This window comes from Cyprinus carpio, chromosome B17 (assembly GCF_018340385.1).
Source record: "Cyprinus carpio isolate SPL01 chromosome B17, ASM1834038v1, whole genome shotgun sequence".
NCBI lineage: Eukaryota > Metazoa > Chordata > Actinopteri > Cypriniformes > Cyprinidae > Cyprinus > Cyprinus carpio.
The window spans coordinates 20,192,132-20,213,484 of record NC_056613.1 but is presented as its reverse complement, the minus strand read 5'-3'; the positions used below and the strand labels follow the sequence as shown (position 1 = coordinate 20,213,484).

At 35.6% G+C, this 21,353-nt stretch overlaps 1 protein-coding gene across 1 annotated transcript; it reads left to right on the top strand.

The window, feature by feature from the left end:
* Nucleotides 1–19,121: 19,121 nt before the first annotated feature.
* LOC109083424 (lipocalin-like) lies at nucleotides 19,122–20,304 on the top strand. Its single transcript, XM_042743083.1, has 6 exons — nucleotides 19,122–19,254; nucleotides 19,396–19,538; nucleotides 19,650–19,729; nucleotides 19,814–19,927; nucleotides 20,019–20,120; nucleotides 20,196–20,304. Exons 1-6 carry the CDS (start codon nucleotides 19,159–19,161, stop codon nucleotides 20,240–20,242), a joined length of 582 nt encoding a protein of 193 aa, XP_042599017.1. The 5' UTR covers nucleotides 19,122–19,158; the 3' UTR covers nucleotides 20,243–20,304.
* Nucleotides 20,305–21,353: the final 1,049 nt, after the last annotated feature.

The following is a 21,353-nucleotide window of genomic DNA, read 5'->3' as shown; positions in this document are numbered from 1 at the left end:
ATATATATATATATATACCTCTGATTCATGCAATGTCCATTTGAGAGATGGTGGTGGTAATGCACTTATAAATCTGCGATCCGCCATAAAGTAAGCGTAAAGAAGATGATGTCTCAGGCGCCTGCTGCTGTGAAGCGCATTCACAATAGTTCTAACAGTTCGGACATTGTGTGAATCAGAGGTAAAAAAAAAAAAAAACTATATAAATACTGTTCAGTTTCTTGCACAGACCGATCGTTTTGTGTCTTTACACACTCAATGTATCGTCACGAGCCGCAGGGTTTAATTTGGATTTTTCTGTGCATGTTTTTTTCTCTCTCATAGATTCTGTTACCATTTGCCAAGCATTATACGTCTGGTAAGCAGATAAACATAATTTAAGTATTAATTTTAGTAAGTAATTTTGTTGTGTTTTAGTCATTCTATTTTGTCTAAATGTGTCTATAAAGTTTCTATTTTTAGGTATTTTACTAAATGACTAAATGAAAATGTGAAATGTTTGGAGCATTGCTTAAATATAATATGCTTGTTTGTTAATTTTTTATTATTATTAAATTGTATTTTATTTCTTTTTTTTTTTCAAGTAATGAAATAAAGTAGTAATAAATGATATAAATGATAATAACCCTGATTCATTATTATATGTATTTTCAAACTTCCCATTATTTTTACATTCAAAAAACTTCCCTTACAAAAGACATTCCCAATACTGAATTTTCCAAATAAATAAATCAGATTCAAAAGCCAACTTAGACATTTAAATAGCTTATCAGTCTTATTATTATTTTTTTAATTGTACTTTTTTATTATTATTTTTATTATTATTATTATTATCTTATTATTATTATTTTATTTTATTTTATTTTATTTTATTATTATTATTATTATTTTTATTTTTATTTTTTTTGCATTTTTGCATTTTTCATCTACGAGATGTCTAAATATACATATAATGTAAGAAAAACAGCTTGTCACTGGGACCCTCTTGTACCCTCAAAGGGACACATTTGTTTTTATCTCACCTGTGAGACATGTTTTAAACATCTGGGGTGCGAAAGACACCACCATGCTTAACCACATCCTTTACTCTACAGCGCCCCCAGGAAAAAAAAAAAAAAAATCTCTCCTTTTTTCCTAGGTCTGTATTAGTGATGACTGGCTGCCTCAACCTCTACCTCAACCTCAAGTGAACACCCCTTAAAACAACATACATCAATACACTTACTATGTGTCCCTGCATATCACAGAGGAGCAGACAGTAAGCATTCTTCATCATCCTTGAGCTGATTCAAGCTGACAGGCCAACACTTACAGTAGCTTAAATATTCAGGCCAGCTTGCCATTAGGTGTATCAGGAGACAAAGGGAAGCTCCCATCCCAGTCTGGCACATGTTGCAGGACTCTACCCTATACTGGGTTGAGGTGACATCATCACACATTTCACCTTGATGTGGATAGACGAACATCAACAAATGCCCAGAGACCATGAGTCTCCTCTCCGAATGTATTTGGTGGAACTCATTGGTTGAGGATGCTTCAATGGATGATGAAAACAGATACCAAAAATAAGCGAAGATCTGTCACTTCTTCATCTGATTGATTGAATTCCATTACTGGAAAAGTATTTCCGTTGACCAGCCATTAGTGTTGGATCCAAAATGACTTTCTGCACAAGTGGTTTACTTGAAATAACCTTTTGGTCACTTACATGGAATAAGGCTGTGGTTATTTGAAACAGGGGTTCAGAGGAAAGGCACTTTAGCATGTAATTCCCCTGTCAGTTCTTGAGGTTACCACGTCTGTCCTGATTATTTTCACTTGGCTGGTCATAGCTCTTGGTTCCCCCACCTTTTCTTGATCCCCCATTTCAGGATCTTTTTCTTTCTGTCTCTTTGTCACTTTCACTTGACTGATCTGACAGGACTGTCCACATCTTTGTTCAGTTAGTTAATGCATTTAATGTTGAATAAAATTGTTGTTTTGACTGGCCAACATTATTAAGCTCTTGAACTCATAATCTGTCTATACCTATTTTGTTTACTTATTTAGCTGATAAACTAATATTAACACTATCCTGACGCTAGCTGTTCATATGAAGTTGATAAAAACTGATAAAAAACGTTGGATTCTTAAAAGGAAGACATGTAGTCCACAATATTGTGGACTATATATAGCATCATTTTAGGAATATATGTTAGACACAATATATATGTATATACGTATATGTGACACAATGTTGAAAAATGTGACTAAGTAAATTTTAGTTTATTTTCAAATATGCTGTGATATAATATCAGTTAGATCTCTCATACAGTGGTACCAGCAAGTTAACTTTAAGGTTGTTATTTTAAAATGTGATAGATGTGTGTAAATGTGTCATTTTATACGTCTATTTTTGCTCAACCAAAAATAAAATTAAATAAAATAAAATAAAATAAAATAAAATAAAATAAAATAAAATAAAATATGATTACATGATGATTACAATATGATAAAAATTATTACAAACAAATGCACAAGAGAATAAACCTAATAGCATAAAAGCGTCTTGAAATAGCATACAGTTGAATGAGTTGGTTGTATGAATGATTCGATGACTTACCCATAAAGGCTGAATTTGAAACAGCATAATAGCATTCTACTCTTGCTAGATCTGACATTTTTATCAAGCTGAAATAGTAAGAATGTAGTATCCTGAATGAATCAGCAGTTTTGAAAGTTTGAATGCTTGAATAAATGAGTTGAAAAAAATCTCACTCATAATTAGACAATTTTTTCTTCTTGAGTACTTTTTTTTTCTTATAGAACCCTAATTTCTATATGACTGAAGTGACAATGACAACAAATAAAAAATAAGCTTTAACTTAAAGTTTGTTTAACTTATAGAAAGTACTAAATCTTTTTTTAACATATTTTTAATGAGTTCTTACAATTATGTTACATTTTTTGAGCAGTTTCCCATCTCATTTTCCAGTTTTCATGTCTATTATTTTCTTCACAACTGCTCCCTATCCATACTATCAGGCATTTTAATCAAATCATGCTGTTTTAGTCACCAGTAAATTTATTTTTTTCTATTCTCAGATGGTGTTTTATACATTTCTGAGTTCCTTCATGACAACTTAATGAAACCATAGCTAAAACAGACACTGTATCCCCAGTTCAGGGGAAACCCCTTTTCATAGTCTTCCCGCAGATTGTAATGTTGTCATAGTGCCTCTGAGGTGATTTGCTATTTTATTAGAGAATGTGTAGCTGGTATGATTTTTTAATGAGAGGGCTACTTTATTCCGGCAATGAGAGTCATTCAGCATCTGTGCTTGACTCTGGGGAGGGCTAATGGCCACAGCTAAAGGTTAAATGATTAGAGAACAAGTCGTTTTATTGCTGTTTGTTTATTAAGACGCTCACTTAGAAATTAAAACAGCAGTGTTAATTTTTATGGATGCAATAAACCGTGAATTCATTTTGATTTCCTAGTGGTCTTGATTCAGAAGACAAGCAGTGTCAAAACCATCTGTGCCTGTAAGTAAAACCAATTCCAGCTACAATATGTGTCAAATTGGTACTGTGCTGATATATTTGTGATACAGTGTTATATGAGACGGCGGCTTAGTCCCACAATTCTCTGATGCAATATTCTTCTCTCTTGCTTCCAGAGGGCCAACTGCACCTTTCATTAATTCATGATGTTTGTGCAGGGAAAGACATCTGAAAAATGTGTGTGTCTCTTTGTGTGTATGTGTGCATGTTTTGCAGTCACATTGTTAGTGTCCACATTAGATATTTTGCTGCTGGATGAGGTAATAAGGAGAAAGTTGGACAGAAAATTCATTACACCATACATTATTTTTGACTGCGTAGCACCTACAGCTCTGCATTAAGTTCATTAAGTTTGAGTTAGTTCACTCAAAAATGAAAACTATGTCATTAATTACTCACCCTCATGTCGTTCCAAACCCGCAAAACCTTCACAAAAACACAAATTAAGATATTTTTGAAAACTCCGACAGCTTTCTGACCCTGCACTAACAGCAACGCTACTACCATGTTCAAGGCCTAGAAAGGTAGTAAGGTAGTAATTTTTTTATTTTGTTTTTTTTGATTTTCTAAAGAATATTTTTAACCCTCATCAGCATGGATTGTTTTATTACTCTGTCAGAGTATGCAGAGAGCAATGCAGAGCGACTGTTATTAAAGAATTGGCTGTTATTTAGTACTCTTAAAGCTCATATTAATGCATTGTTCTGCATATTGTACATCCTTTAATTCTACCACATACCCTAACTTAACAACTAACATACTAACTATTAATAAGCAACAAATTAGGAGTTGAGTTAAAAGTTGTAGTTAATAGTACGTGAACAATGGTCTTGACTTGGTAGTAGACTTGGTCCCCAAAACTAAAGTGTGACGAAACATTTTAATTCATTATTGATTTAAACTGTGTTTGAAATATACAATTAGTAAGCACGTGTCATGAAGCTGCTGTTGTGCTGATTTGTCTCATAATAAATGGACATAATGACATATCGACTGCTTAAAGGTTAATGTGATGAATTCGTTGGTGAAAAGGTTAATGTATGATCTGAATATTTTATTTGCAGGACAAGCGGTACAGTTTGATTTCCCATTTGATTATCCGCAGCATACACCTGTGACGAATTGCATGTCATTATTTACCACAAAGTCATGTGCACAATTTTACAATACCCCCAACTGGAAAATTCAATTTTCCTGTCATGCATTGGTGTAAGTAATGTGATTATGTAAATATTCTCTTCTTAACTCCCACATGGCTTGTGTTAAAATTAACAACATTTGCAAATGTGTATATCACATCAGTATACTAACCGTTTTGAACCATTACCTTAACAGAAGAATATTTCATGTGGATATGGTACCACCATTATTTATCCTTTTCTTGCCAGCGTGTTCCTCATGCAGGGTTTGCTGAGATGAAGGACCTCGGCTGACAGGCCAGTGACATGAATAAGAAATGGCTAGCGTGTAGTGGAGTTTTCAGCCATCAAACGGTGATCACTCTTGGTTCTGGACAGTGGGTAGAGCGTGAGGTGGTGTCAGAGCAGTTGACATCCTCAACCCCCACCCTGCTCATCTGGGCTGTTTCTCCAATGCTCAATTAAGGTTTTCCATCAGTGGTGCAGTTTTAGGAATGCCCTAGGAAAAAAAAAATACAAATTATGAAACCTGATTAGGAAAGATGTGCTAGAGATCCGAATTGAGACATTGGGAGCCCTCCTCAGGATGATCTGATCTACTGTAGAATGACAAGAATATTAATTTACTAAGTTTAGCATTGTCCAAAACAAAATTTATAACAAAACTAAAAATTATTTTAACTTATTATGCCAGTTTATTTCCAAACCTTTTCAGAAAAAAAACAAAAAAAAAAAAAAAACAATATTGTCATTATAATCTATTCATCATAAAATTATTTCTTCTACCATGGTCCATAAAATGAATCATCACTTAGCAAAATATATACAATATAATTCAATATACATTTTTTATAGGTGACATTTAAATTATTCATTTTTAAAATTAGATTTTATTTTGAATGAGCTTTTATTTATTTATTAATTTTTTTTTTCATTTAGATATTATTTTAGGTTTTAATAATTTTGTTATGTGATCTTGTTATTTAAAAAAGGCTACTTACTAGCTTTATTTTTTAACACTTTAATTTGAACCTATTTTAAACTATTAACTTATTTCAGTTAGTTACTGTAAGCAACATTTCTAATGTTATACTATTTAAGCTATTTTGCATATAATATTTATTTTTAATTTATTTCAGCTTTATTACAAACAACAACAATTTTTAATAATTTTACTTTCATCTAACAATAACAACATACTCATATGTTTAGTGTATGATAACGTTTATGCAAAAATTATGCTGAAAAAATTAAATGTGCAATATTATAAAAAATTGCTTGCACCACATTTCTTTAAATATTATTCTATTTAAATTCAATTTGCAATTTTGCACCATTTTCAATCCCATTTAAAATTTGCAATAAACAACATTCACAATTCAGTTTTGAATAGTAGACAAAAACCTTAGCAACCTCAACAACACACAATTTTAGCAGAAAATACAAAAACTAGTTCAGTCATTTACATTTCATATATTTCCCCTCACACCTTCAGTCAAAGTTCTCTTTTCGAGTTCTTTTTCAATTATAATCACTGATATGAATATGATCTCCTACTGTCCTTCAACAACATTTCAGTCAGTTTCTCTGTCTCTACATAATGCCATGCATTGTACTGAGCAGTCCATTTCTGCATGTCCGATCTTCTATTGACCACCTCTTTTCCTTTAAGAACAACAGAGTCCTCCATAGTTTGACATGGCCAGGGTCCACAAAGATTAGATTTGAATTTATGAAGATTGCTTCACCTAGGTCGGTGCTGTAATCTATGCCTTTGTAGTATTTCACGTGTGGCCCCCTCGTCGCCAAGCCACCCAAGGGCCCCATATTTCACCATGACAACGTAATCACAGCTACACATTAAAAAGTCATTATTGTTTAGAATGGAGGCCTCATCCAGAAAAACACTGACTATAAAATCTCTTAGCCTTTGTCTCTCAGCACACATGTTTACTCAAGAACACAAGCTCAGGTGATTTAAATGACCAACTCACACCTCCATTGATCTCACACAGGGTTTTGCCTTCATAGAAATACACACTTGCCAGTAGCCATATGATTTAAGGTTTATTCACACACTTTAACCATGTAATGTAATGTTTTATTGCAAATATTCAGACTGTGTTCTCTTGATGCACTGATAACACTTTTGTTAATATGATTTGTTTTGTTTTTGTTTTATTTATAAAGCACAATTAAAACAATGTAACATTGACCAATGTGCTGTACAATCTCTATATAAAAATTACACAGTATTAACTTTCAGACAAACAATGACCAAGTTTGCAGATATTCAGTACACACTACAAATTTAAGAGGCATAACAAGTGAATAATGTATATACTGTATTAGTGCTTGGTGTTTAACTCATTTAAAAGAATAGGAATTTGAATTAACTTGCACCAATAAAACATCAAATCATGAAGCCTGTTGAGGAGAGGTGTGCTGTTACTTTTCTAAAGGATCAGACTTTCCTCTATCAGACCAGATGATAAATCGCATGAAAAAATGTCTGTACCTTTATCTTAAAAAAGGGACTCTATCCATGCAGTATCTAATGACCAGAATATCATAGACCTTGAGTTTTTTTTTTTTTTTTTTTTTTTTTTGTTTTTTTGACTTTGGATGTGAGGGGGTAGTGTTGGTTTTGGATTTTAATTTATGTAAAATGTTAATATTTTATTTTTTTGTTTTTTTTGGGAATAATTATTTGGGGGAAAGAAAGAAAAAAAATAACAAAAAAGAAAAGGAAAGGAAAGGAGAAAGAGAAAGAAACAAAGGGAAAAAAAAAAGAAAGAAAAAAAGAAAATAAAGGAAGAAAAGAAGGAAGGACAAGAAAGAAAAGAAAAGATAAAAGAAAGGGAAAGCAAGAGAAAAAAGGAAAAAAGAAAGAAAGGAAAAAAGAAAAAAAGGAAAGGGAAAGAAAGGAGAGGAAAGGAAAGAAAGAAAGAAGGAAAGAAAGAAAGAAAGAAAGAAAGAAAGAAAGAAAGAAAGAAAGAAAGAAAGAAAGAAAGAAATTCCAAATGATGAGGTCATTTCAAAAATAAACAATTTTAAAGCAATTATTGCAAAATATGTTTACACAAAGTTTTCGATATGATAGATAGATAGATAGATAGATAGATAGATAGATAGATAGATAGATAGATAGATAGATAGATAGATAGATAGATAGATAGATAGATAGATAGATAGATAGATAGATAGATAGATAGTTTTTTATTGTTGAGTTATTTGAGCCTGAATTTATTTTTATTTTAATTTCTTTCTTTTTTTTTTTTTTTTTCTTTTTTTTTAGTAAACTGGTAAAATTATTCATTCAACTTGTTTTATTTCAATTAGTTTCCAAAGCAATATTTCTATTTTTGTTTTCATGTAATATTTACAGTATATTTTATTTCATTTCAGCTTTATTTCACTAAACGAAAGTGATTTTTATTAGTTTTGTTTTTATTAACAATAACAACAGGTTCCCAATCCAATAGCCATAACAATGCAACTACTCAGAACAATGCACACTGGCAACCACCAGCACAGAGAAGTATCATGCTGACAAGCTTTATATGGGCAAGCTGACATTTTCTTCTTTAAAAAAATTAGTTTTTTTTTTTTTTTTTTTTTTTTTTTTATGGTTGGCTTTGCCCAATTTTGTTTTATCTTCACCATCCAGGATTTTAATGGAATTCCTTAATCTATAATGTCTTTCATCCATTTTTTTGTCATATTTTGCTTAAGTCAAAGTGTGCACAAAGACAACAACTTGTTCATGAATTCCATATTGACACAAGTGTTCTATAAGCTCCTTCATCAAAATGTAAAGCTTCTGGACTCTTCAAAATTGTCAAAACCCAGGTTTTGCATTGATCCAGTGTTTACGTCCAGCGTTTACGTGTCTGACGTCCAGCCTTTGGGAACTCATTCTGACACCCGGGTAATTCCTCAGCCACTTCATACGCTATCTGCAGGGATAAACCACCTCATTGTAAGGCAGCACCATAGATGTTCACCTACTGTTGCTGTCATTTTGACTTTTCCAAGCATCTCAGTTAAGAATTGCAAACTCTCTCCAATCCCCAAGGGGTTATGGGTATCAGCTTATTGTGTTTTATAGCTTAGCATGATGCTGCTTGGGGTGGCCGTGGAGCTTGACCTCAGAGGTCATTGTCCTTGACTCCCTGGCTTCAGGAAAGACCACTCTCCCGACCCTGCAGTGAATAAAAGTAGATTTATAGGCTGTTTCTGTCATGTAGACACACAAGATGTAATTATGCATTAAGGATCGGCCACTGAATCCTGTTAGGGTTTAGCTGGATTGGTTAGAGACAAGCACTGAAATAAGGAGATAAAGCAGGAACACTGGAGAAAATAAGAACTATGTAGGGCTGTGAATAGATGTGTCAATGTGAACAAAATACTGCCCTCCCTGGATTTAGATCTCTATTTTTCTCTTCATTTCAGTCTGTTGCTCCATGCACACTGTTTTCTAAGAGGATCAATAAAGTCAATTCATGAGTCTGCCACCTTCCATGAATTAGATTTTCCTCCTCAATCAATATATCCCCATCTGACGGCATCATCACTTTTAAGTCTATTCTAGCCACCTCATTGCAGCAACCTACTGTCTTAAAAAACATGATATAATATTAGTCTCATATATGCTATTGATTACAGTATTAGTCTTATTAACCAAGTAAGTTCACTATCTGTCTGCAAATGGCTGACGGCAGCTTCTGTTTCCATACTGTCTCAAGTCATAAACCATTGTAAATATTTTTATATTTCATAGTTTTTGAACCATTCCTTTGAATGTAATAAACTGTATGTCACTATTTAGATTTTGTAAGTTCATTTAAAGATGTGCTTTGCAAATTTTATCCTTTCAGAATCAGAAGTTTAACATGCATATTCTACATCAAATATGCTCACACAAATGTAAAATGTCAAAAACCAAGGCAATTCTCATTGGTTCTCACACATCATGATGCTTGGTCATGTGACATTCAGAGCCAGTAAGGTTTACTTTGGACCAAATCACTGTTTTTCAATGAATCTGCTAAGTGAATGATTCAATGACTTAAAGGGTTACTTCACCCAAAAAATGAAAATTGGCATGTGCACACAGTTGCTGAACGTAATCAGAGTTGTTTACATTTAATAGACAGTGTGTGCATGCTGAACGTAAACAATGCTGATCAGATTAATTGCATTCTGGGGTACTCTCCAAAATGGCAGAAGACGGTATGATGGGAGAAGAATTGTTGAATAAATGATGTCATTATTGTTTACTTTGCACACAAAAAGTATTCTCGTAGCTTCGTAAAATTATGGTTGAACCCTTGATGTCACATGGACTATTTTAGCAATGTCCTACATTTCTGGACCTGGGAACAATGCAGTTGCATTGCTGTCTATGGCGGGTCAGAAATTTGTTTTCTAAAGATGAATGAAGGTCTTATGGGTTTGGAATGACATGAGGGTGAGTAATTATTTACAGAATTTTCATTTTTGGTTGAACTAACCCCAGGCTCAATTTTATGGGGGTGCTATAAGCACCCTCAGATGTAGTCAATATAGCACCCTCAGTTAAAGCTGTAATAATGACATTTCATTGCAGATTTGGTCAACTATCCAGTGCGTTATGGTTTGTGCTCTGGAGATTGGTTTCTATTTCAATGTGTTTGTGCAGCGTTGAGCAATGTAGCCAATCACAGGTATATCTGTAGATTTCTTGAATGCAAATCAGAGGCATTTAAGTTAGAATCCACTCACCACTCAAATCGCCGGAGTTTGTGTTGTGTTCAACACAAATCATCTCATTATAACAAAGTTTAGACATAATGTAAATAAGAGATTCACTGTGCAACATAACTGTGAGTTCGCGATGAACTAAGATGAGTGACAGCTTTTTAGTGATTATGAAGGGAGCACTCTTTGCGCCATAGCTATAGACAGCATATATATTAATTATTTATTATATTTTATATAAAATATTTTATTTATATTTTACGTATATAGAGATTTCATTAAGACCCTAAAGAATAATACTTGTGGAAAATGAGCAGCGGATGTCCTCATTAAGGTTTCTTTTATCACATTTATCACATTGACTGCAACATTGAAACTCAAACCAACAAACAGGAATAGCATTATTCAAGAAGTAATTTTATTTTATTTTATTTTTTTTAGGAACAATAAATCGTTTGGATGCAGTGCCACTGATGCGCACACTCGAATTACTGCCTGGCTTCATCTCCGGTGGGTTTGCTTATGTTATCCTCACACTCTAATTCACCACTAGATTTATGGCTGTTCAGGAGGGACAAAACAGGACGTGAAACTGAGCCTGTTTGATCACGGGTTACATTCTGATTTACCATCCACAGCTTAATTAAGTTACATGGCACCAGGGTGTTGGCCAGCTGCTGGAGACTGATCGCTGTGAGGGGTGGAAAGGATATCTGGTTGCACAGCGTTCCCTGAGCGCTCCCTGGGGAGGCCTGCAGCTGGGCAGAAGCCTTTCTGGCACCCATAAGGCCAGGGTTGACTGATGCATTTGTAATCCATATCTCTGTGTAGACCTGGCATTGCTTTCCAAAAATATATGAGGCTGGTTTTAAATGAATATGAAACTTTAACTTCAGTCTGTCAGGGGGGCCATATATTATAGTGATTGTAATGTGGATCATTTTCAGCCCTTTTGTAAATCAAGATACAGTACACTTACTGAGACGGTACAGTTTTATATTTTAGAGACCATTTACAGAATCACCAAATGATAATACATTAGAAGCCATGATATAGTGTATGTGTTTCAGTGATTTCAATACATTGAAGAGGTTTTGTTAATAACAAATAATATTTTTTTTATTACTAATCAAGCAATCGCATGCAATTTTTTATTATTTTTAATTTTTATATTAATCTAAGAGTAATCTTAGATTTTTAAAACAATATTGGCAGTTACAGTATGACAATTTTTTTGCCCTGTCACTGAAAATAGTTAAAATTGTGTATCTTCCAGCAACACAGTCATGGCCTTCCTTTTTTTTTCAATGAATCAATGACTCATTTTTAAAGACATATTCCTAAATGAATCAGTAATTTTATTTATTGAATTAATAATTTAACTCTTAGGAAGAAACAACATTTTTGGGAACAGGGACGGTGACTCAATGAATCAACACTTTTGAATGAATCATTTTAATTAATGATTCAATGACACATTCATAAAGACCTATACTTGTTTAGTTTTAGAATGAATCAACATTTTTAACAAATCTGTTAAGTGAGTAATTTAATGTTTCATTAATATACACAGCTACTTCTGAATGAATCAGCATTTTTGTACAAAATGGTTGAGTGAATGATTCAATGGCTCTTTTTAAAAGACATTTACTCCTTTCATCCCAGAGTAAATCAGCATTTTTGATCAAATAGTTCGAGTGACTGATTCAGTGACTCACTTGCTGCCACCTGCTGGCTTAACAATGTAACGTGCAAAAAGAGTCAGCTAAAAAATCTAATGCAAAGACTCGACACACAAACACAGACAAGTATGTATATATATATATATATATATATCATATATATATATAAATATCGATATATATATTATATCATATATATATTATATATAATATATATATATATATAGCTGTATAGTTATATATATAATCAAATGGACTTCATACAGAAGATCTGTGCAAGTTTTTCATTTAAATGTTTCAATTTTATTTACAATAATTTTATTTAAATAAATGTCTGTTTTTCAAGTTTTGAACATGTTTATAAATTACCATCTCAAGTTTCTTTTGTCTGATGAGGAGGGAATGCCATTTCAACAAGTGTGAAGGTTTATGAACTTTTAAATTAAAGTAGTAATTTATGGTGCAATTGAAATGCAATTTGCATTTAAGGTCTAGTTTATGGCCACTGAGGCCTGTCAAGGCCATTAAATCTCGATAATGAGATTTGCATTATAAAATGAGGAGGATCGAATTCATGATGGCTGTTCTAGGGAGAGATGTCAAATAAAGACCTTCACTCCCCTCTATCATTCCTGATCACATATTCAAGTTATTACAGGACCATTTCCAAAGTCAAAACTGTACAGAGTTAAGATTAAGGAGTCATTACAGCAACAGATACTCTGTGTATCTACATGTGGAATTACAATGATAAAAACATGACATGATTATTATTATTTTTATTTTATTTTTTTTGTTTTATGTTTTTTTTGTCTTTTGTTGTCACTTGTTTTATTTTTTATATTTTGTTTTTTTTTTTTTGGTTTCTTTTATTTGTTTTTTGAGAGTGTGCATGACGGGCTCATGTTCATGACCTGAACCCTGCCATTTCTGGCCAGAGTCATCAGTGTTCTTTCATTAATGTAATTTCGGTAATGAATTCTGGGGGTGATTTCACAGTCAGAGCCAATCTAAGGCAGATGGTTTTCATGTTCTTTCTCCTGCCTAGGTTTTCAAATCAATATTAAGCCTTTATTCCCCATGTCTCATACTTTTTCCCTCATTATTGGAATCCCATAGTGTGGATAGAATGAAATGACCAAAGCAAATGTCTCTACCGATAAATTATGTTCAGCATTTAAATATAAAATACATTCAACCGAATGCAAAATCAATTTATGCCATTGTTATTTCTGATGCATGTGTAGAATAAGTACCAAATGACATATATATATTACATAGCGTTGCAAATGCTATTGCTCACTTAAGGTGTAAACAAACCCTAAACTCTTTTAAGCCACATGAAACCAACATAAATTATATGAAATCAATAAATCAATTAAAAGCAATTAAAAATAAAAATTATATCAAATAAAAAAATTTACATGAATTAAAACTTATATATATATATATATATATATATATATATATATATATATATATTATATATATATATATATAATATATAATTTATTTATTATATATACATATATATATACATTTTTCATATAATTTATGTTGGTTTCATATGGCAATGTCGATGAAATGCCATTGACAGTAAAGATTACAAATTACATTTCTTTAAATACATCATGTTGTTTACCCATTTAGTAAAAATAATATTGTCTTACCAAGGATACATATGGGTTTTACGAATACCATAAAATGTACATTTTGGATTAATATGTAATATGTAATATGTAATTAATATGTGTACAGTATTCACTTTGTGGACAGTTAAGGCTTTATTAATATATGTTTACCATGGAAGACATGGAAGAGGTATATGCAAGTAACTTTGTATGCACTGCATTTTTTATGTATTCTTGAATAAATGAATACAGGACTAATATATTAATTGAATGAAATTTTTATTAATTAATTTTTTACTCGCTTGCTTATTTGTTAGCTTATTATTATACCAATATTACATAAACCACATGCTAATATAACACCTCCTTTCTATTTATCCATAAGCTCAGCTGATCAGGGTGTTGTATCTCTAATTTGTCCTGTAAATGAGCTGCTGACTATTACTCTAATGGACCTAAACAGAAGAAGCCCAGAACCTGCAGAGGAAAGGACAAGCTATCTATTATTTTTTTGTGGGGGTTGTTTGCTGTGTTTTATATTTTTTTTTATTGTTGTCACTCATTACAGCGTCGCTGCAGGGTGAGAGCGATATCAGCATTCCCGCTGCTTTGCTTGGACACGATACCATTACAACAATGTCTTTCAATTAACCTTTCCTCTATTCTGTAATCAGCTCTTTCTGCTGGCCAGGCAAGTGCTGGATTAGAGGAGAGTGACTCGGCATTAATGGACTTTGACATGGAGACAGAAAGATGGTAAGACTGAGACAAAGATTTGCAGGCTGAGAGGGCAAGATTCTCTTGTTCCGGATTTGGCGCCATCACTAAACCTTATCCTTTATACCAAGCAATTACAGATATCTTGTAGAAGAAAAATTCAAAGAGGGTATAGGAACCTTAAAAACAGTGGATACAGAAACACCAGTGATGCCAGTATATCTTCTAATATTTTCAACTTCCTGATATGAAATTCATATTAGAATATGAGAATCCCCCCTGTGCATAGAGCAATTGCTTACTTCCTCATTGATTAATTGTTTGATGAAAATAATGGTTTTTTGCATTTGATATCATTTTATTATTTTGACCCAAAGGGTCCTTGGAGGGATATGAAAAGAAAGCAAGCGATATAATGTTCTCTCAAATCAGACTAGTGCTTTATCTACTTAATCTGAGAATGGGTATTATTTATAGGATGGTTATAAGAAGGGAGAATCCTGGACAGCATTGATGCAGTGAATGTCAGAATCAACATTTCACAGTATGTCTCAGTATTGTTGTCCAGCATTGCAAACCATCACAGTGAACAGATGTCCAAAATGTGTCCACAAATAATGGCACTGAATCCACATTCATGTTCTCTGGCAAACCTACGGATATGCATTACTATGCATTTTCAATACTAACTAGTCAAACTTATGGGGATAGTATCTTTTTTCTGTCGAATATTAAAGATATTTTGATATTTTCTGTTTGGTCACCAACATTCTTTAAAATATCTCCTTTAAAATATTGGCTACAATATCTTCTTTGTGTTGCACAGAAGAAAAACATGTTGTAGAAATTAATGCTAAAGAAAAAAAATCTAGATAAACTAAATAGCGCAACCCCCATTGGAAATACATAACTCTGGTTCCCTTTCAGTCGACAGATGAATTGGGATCTTGCCTAGAGAGACTATTCCTGTTTGAATGTAAACTAAACGAGCCAATGCACATTGGCATGCGATTATTGCATCCAGCTGCCTCTGATCACAGCGTGAGTATAAGTAGGCAGCAGAAGCAGTGCTTATTCAGCTTTTCGCTTCGGAGCCAAGTGGTTATGTCATTCTGCTCCTGACCTTCTGCTTATCGAATGAGAATCTACAGTTTGAGTTCAAGCACGCCCTTCGAGCGTTCTCGTGTTGGTGGTATGACACTACAGCGGCGGTGGTTTTCCCGTGTCGAGTGGGTTGCACACATCAAGCTGCACTACCCCCTGTGTGTTGCAGGTGGCCATCTCCCCTGTGCGCTTCAGCAAATTAAAAGAGCATTCTAAAAGAGCATTTGTGGTTGTAACGTCTTTCTAAGATCCATCAGCGGTGCCGGATGCGGATCCGGAAATGGAGGGACCTATGCTTTCCCAGGCCGCAGAGAGTGTCTAGCTCTAATGGAATCTTCCACCGTCTCCCGTACCCTCGAGGTTAGACAACTGGTTTCTCAGGGTGGCTCACGCTGGTTCTCAGGGCCTCACCCCAGTGCAACCCAGAGATGGAGGGACCTTTGCTTTCCCGGGCCACCGAAAGTGTCAGGTTCTAGTGGAATCTTCCACCACGTCCCGAACCCTTGAGGTTGGATGATTGGTTTCTCGGGGTGGCTCGTGCTGGTTCTCAGGGCCCCACCCCAGTGCCTTTCTTCCCGGCGGTGCATGATGAGCTCACTGGGTCATGGATGGCACCTTTCACTGCCAGAAACCACCGCAGTGGCTCATCCTCCCTCACCACCCTCGATGGTGGCGCAGCGCAGGGGTACACGGAAGTCCCCCATGTGGAGCAGCCCAGCAGTTCTCCGCTGCCCAAAAGCAGACTGAGGCCATCAGGTACATCCTGCCCTGGCGTGCAGCTGCTGCCTCCACCCAGCTGCTGGCTCACCACCGAGGGCTGTCACCGTGTCCGCTGCTGTCGTGGAGTATAGAGAAGAGGAGCAATGTGGAGAGTGTCGGGGGGGAGGCGCCGTGTGTGCAGGCCAACGCCAAACCTGGAACCAGCGAAAGAGCAAGAGGCCCTGAGATGGGCAAGATGGTGAACGCACCACTCCCTCCCCTAAAAGGGTGCCGGACAGAGAATCTTTTGCTTCTTTTTTTCCCGCCCCTGACCTCTCAGTCGGTGGTACCCAAATACTCGATAAAAGAGTAATTTCCTCTGTCTCTGGGTCCCCAGAGGGGATGGGGACTTGTGGACGATCCAGTGTAGTATCACACTCACCCTCCTCTCTTGTCAGTGAGCAGCAGTGGGCAGATCGGGAGGCTGGGTCCCTGCATTCTTCCTCACTGCACCACTGCGGGTATGTCTGTAGTTCCATTGGTGCCACTTGCGTGGCGTCTGGGAGCCTGGCTAGCACTACCCAGCCTGTCTTGATGACTTCTTCAAACTGTCAGGCTCGGCTATGCGATTCAGTTTGCCCGGCCCCCCTTCCAAGTTCAGGGGCATCCATTTTACTTCAGTGAAAGCAGCAGATGCCCCTGTCTTGCATGCAGAGATCACATTCCTGCTGGTGAAGGATACAATAGAGCCGGTTCCTCCAGCCGATATGAGGAAGGGGTTTTACAGCCCTTACTTCATTGTACCCAAAAAGTCTTAAATGTAACTGCTTGAATACATTCAAGAGCAGGATGGCGGTCCCACTGAAACAATTTCAGATGCTCTCGGGGCATATGGCAGCAGTCACGCCGCTGGGGCTGCTTCACATGAGACCGCTTCAGCACTGGTTTCATGACCAAGTCCCAAGTTACACTGGCCTGCTGCCAAACCTTCACCCCATGGTCGGACCTTGCGTTACTCAGAGCAGGAGTGCCCCTATACCAGGTCTCCAGACATGCTGTGGTTCACACGGATGCCTCAACCACCAGCTGGGGGGCCATGTACAACGGGCTTGCAGTGTCAGGGGTTTGGAGGGGGCCCCAACTGTGCTGGCACATCAACTGCCTCGAGTTGCAGGCAGTGCACCTTGCCTTGATCCATCTCAAAGGGAGCTTACGAGGCAAGCATGTACTAGTCCACATGGAGAACACTTCAACCATTGCGTACAACAACCGTCAAGGTGGTCCATGCTCCCGTCACATGTTGCAACTCAACCGCCAACTCCTTTGAAGTCAGAAGCATCTGATGTCGCTTTGTGCTGTTCAAATTCCTGGGCTGCTCAACCGGGCAGTCAACGAGCTGTCTCGAGCTGCGCTCCCGAGAGAATGGCGACTCCATCCCCAGACGGTCGTTTCGGAGCAGCTCAGGTAGACCTGTTTGCCTTTCCAGAAACCTCTCACTGCCAGTTGTTCTACTCCCTGACAGGGGGAACACTCGGCACGGACGCACTGGCACACAGCTGGCCGTGGGGCCTTTGTCGTGAATATTATTTTTTTCCAATGATGATTCTTGTTGAGAAGATGTTGTGAGGTGGTGAGGGACAGGGAGAGGGTCATGTTATTTTTGTTGTAGCTTTGCAAAAATGTAGCCAGTGTCATGTATTTCAGAAAGGCCTGGGTTGGACTAGAGAGAAAGTGAGGAGAGAGGATGTCTTCTGTTTCTATACCCAACCGCAATGACTAAATAGATGTCAAAGGCTGTTTCAGCGCCACAGAGCTGATGAAGTCATAGATTTTCAGAAGTTTACTGGTATAAATCCTTTTCCTTTATAATCTGATCAGCATGACTCAAATAGGTGACTCCAGGTGACTTGATGACTGCTGAGAGAGTTGGATTATTGTTAGTTATTGTCTGTTACTATAATGCTAGTCTGCCCGTACTTCAACCCTGTTTACTGTCACTCACAGATGCAGTTTGTCTGTGTATTTATTGTTAATGTAAGCACATGGAGAGTTGCCAACCAAAAAAAAAAAAAAAAAAAAAAAAACTGCATTTTTACATCATAATCTGCCTCTGTTTTGAAACATATTTTGGTGAGCATATGTTATGTTTTGGTTTTGAAATTTCAGCATGTTTTATATATGAGAGAGAGAGGGATATGTGTAGTGTGTGTGTGTGTGTGTGTGTGTGTGTGTGGCCTCAGACAGCTGGTGTGTGTGTGTGTGTGTCTGTGTGTGTAGTGATTTGACTTTGATCAGACAATTAGTGTTACAAACGTTGTGTGTGTGTGTTTGTTTGTTTGTTTGTTTGTTTGTTTGCCAAATGGGTGGTCTGGGGTCTTGTTTTTTCTCAACATAAACCTGCCTTAAAGCAGAATCTAAAATATCACAGCAAATTTCACAGTAAAGTATCATAATCACCCTTATAATCATTTATATTTCCTGTACATACTGTAATTTTTGCAGTACAGGGTTATTTTATTTTATTTTATTTATTTATTTATTTTATTTTATTTTTTTGGCATTTTATTACAAATGTTTTTATTTATGCCACAGCATTGTCTTATGGAAATGATGCTTAATTCAGACATCAACTTAGTCATGTTTGCATACATTCAAAGGCCAAATTGAGACATCAGTCTGGAGGTCAAAGCAAAGCATTTAACACTGCCCTTGAACTCCCTCAAACTACTGGAAAAATCCACATGTGCATGTTGTGTGTTGTGTAACTTTACATGGAGCTGGGAGGGACTCAAGTTTGGTTTGTGGGGTCACTTTACACTATAAAACAGGGGTTGCCAATCATCACTAAATTTGCTTTCTGAGCTGCATACAGAAAGACAACCCTACACATCTACAATCATGACAACTGTTGTATTGAAAACGGTGTGCGTTCTGCTCTGTGCAGTGTTCATCTCTGCTCAAGTCATGCCCATGCCTGACTTCAACCTGGAAAAGGTGGGGGGAAAATTAGAATGTACCTTGCAATTTTACTGTAAATAATATTAATTATCTCCATATTGTCAGAGAGTTTTGGGACATTTCTCATGTTAAGTTGGGCTAAAATAGTTTTAGACATATTATGTTTATATTTTCAAGATGGGAGGGAAGTGGTATCTTGTTGGCTTTGCTACAAATGCAGAAAGGTTTGTCACACATCTCAGGGCTGACATGAAGATGGCAACTGCTGTAATGGTGCCTACTGAAGAAGCAGACCTTGACCTCAGTTACAGTCATCTGAAGTAAGCTAGCTTTGTTGTATTAAAAAAGAAGAGTCTTGATGAATGTTCTCATAATTACAAAAAAAAAATAATAATAATAATAAAAATTTAATTGCTTAAATTGTTTCTTAGGAGTGATGGTTCCTGCTTCAGGATGCATCATCTTGCCAAGAAAACAGAGATTCCTGGACGCTTTGTCTTCGACAATGAGCGTAAGTCTTGGTTTTTGTGGTCAGATTGCTTTTTTATTATCCATACTTCTGTTTCTTCAGCCTCAATGTGTCTGATTGTATCAGTTTGGGGAAATTCCAATGATATGCGTGTGGTTGATGCCAAATTTGATGAGTATGCTATTGTTCACACCATCAAGACCAAGGGAGGGAAATCTGAGATTCTCAACAAACTCCACAGTAAGAGCTTCCTTTGTCTGCATTACACAATATAGCTTAAATGGTTTCATGAAACAATGCTAAACAGACTTTAAATGTGTCACGGTCACAGCTCGTACCAGAAAAATAGCTGATGACTTGAAGGAGAAGTTTAAGCAGTTCTCCCTTGACACTGGCATCCTTGAGGACAACATTGCCATATTGCCAATGAACGGTATATTTTATCCGTCCTCATGGTCACTGATAAAATAACTGCATTTTTCACTAACGTCTTACTACTGTTTTACAGGAGAATGCTCAGATGCTACTGTATCTCCTAAATCAAAGAAAATCTAAAACAACTTTAACTGGTCCGATCATTTCAACTGAAAATAAAGACCTGAATTGTCGGCTTCCTATCTGTTTGTTTTGTATCTCTTTCACTTTGTATGGATGGAAACTCTTGGTGCTTTAAATACATTGACATTCTGCGCATGTGATAATAAATTAATTTCATAAAATGCTTCTCCAAATGAAATCTCAAGCAGCACCATATGGTAGGAGAATGGAAAGTGTAGGGGTTTTGTCAGAATTTTATGTAAGTTATGTCACACGATTAATATGTCACACCTGTAAATTATATATATATATATATATATATATATATTATAATATATATATATATATATATATATATAATATATATATTATATATTATATATATTTTTTTTTTTTTTTTTTTTTTTTTTTTCAAATCGTCATGGCAAATGTTGTTTGCAATATAAAAAATAAAATCCATTCAGTATTTAGCATCTTTAATGGCTTGGCATAAGGATGATGAAATTTCTGTTGAGCACAGCTAACGTTTTCTGTGAAGAATATATGCACAGGAACAGAGGTGTACAGTAGTGAAGTATTTTTTACTTTACTCAAGTAAATTTTAAAATATCTGTACTTTTCTTTGGAAAACTTTTACTTCACTACATTCCAAAGCATAATTACTTTTTACTGCACTAGATTTCATAAATAAAAACACCAATAAAGTGCAAACACAGAGTTAAAATGCTTCAATACTGTCTGCCTCTGCACAGAAACCCTGAAAGAAAACCCTGCTGAAAGTGTGCTATGTGTCTTACTGTCATTGAGATGCCCTTGTCTGCAAATATAATAAAAGTTTTGTAATGATAAATGGCCATTTGGCACATTTTCAGGTAAGTTTAACCCTCCTCCAGCCGCATTAGTGAAGATAGAATGATCTATAATACAATAAGCCCACTGTGCCATCAGACAATGTTTTATTAGGTATCATCTGTTTGTGATCAGGATTTGTGCAGTTAAACTAAAAAAATGGATTTAGGAGGGAGTAAAGGTTTTTAATGTAATAGATTCTTGTGATGAGTGTGAATATGATAGCGCTGATATCTACACTGGTGCATTCAGGCTGGCTGGGAGGAAATGAATCAAAAGA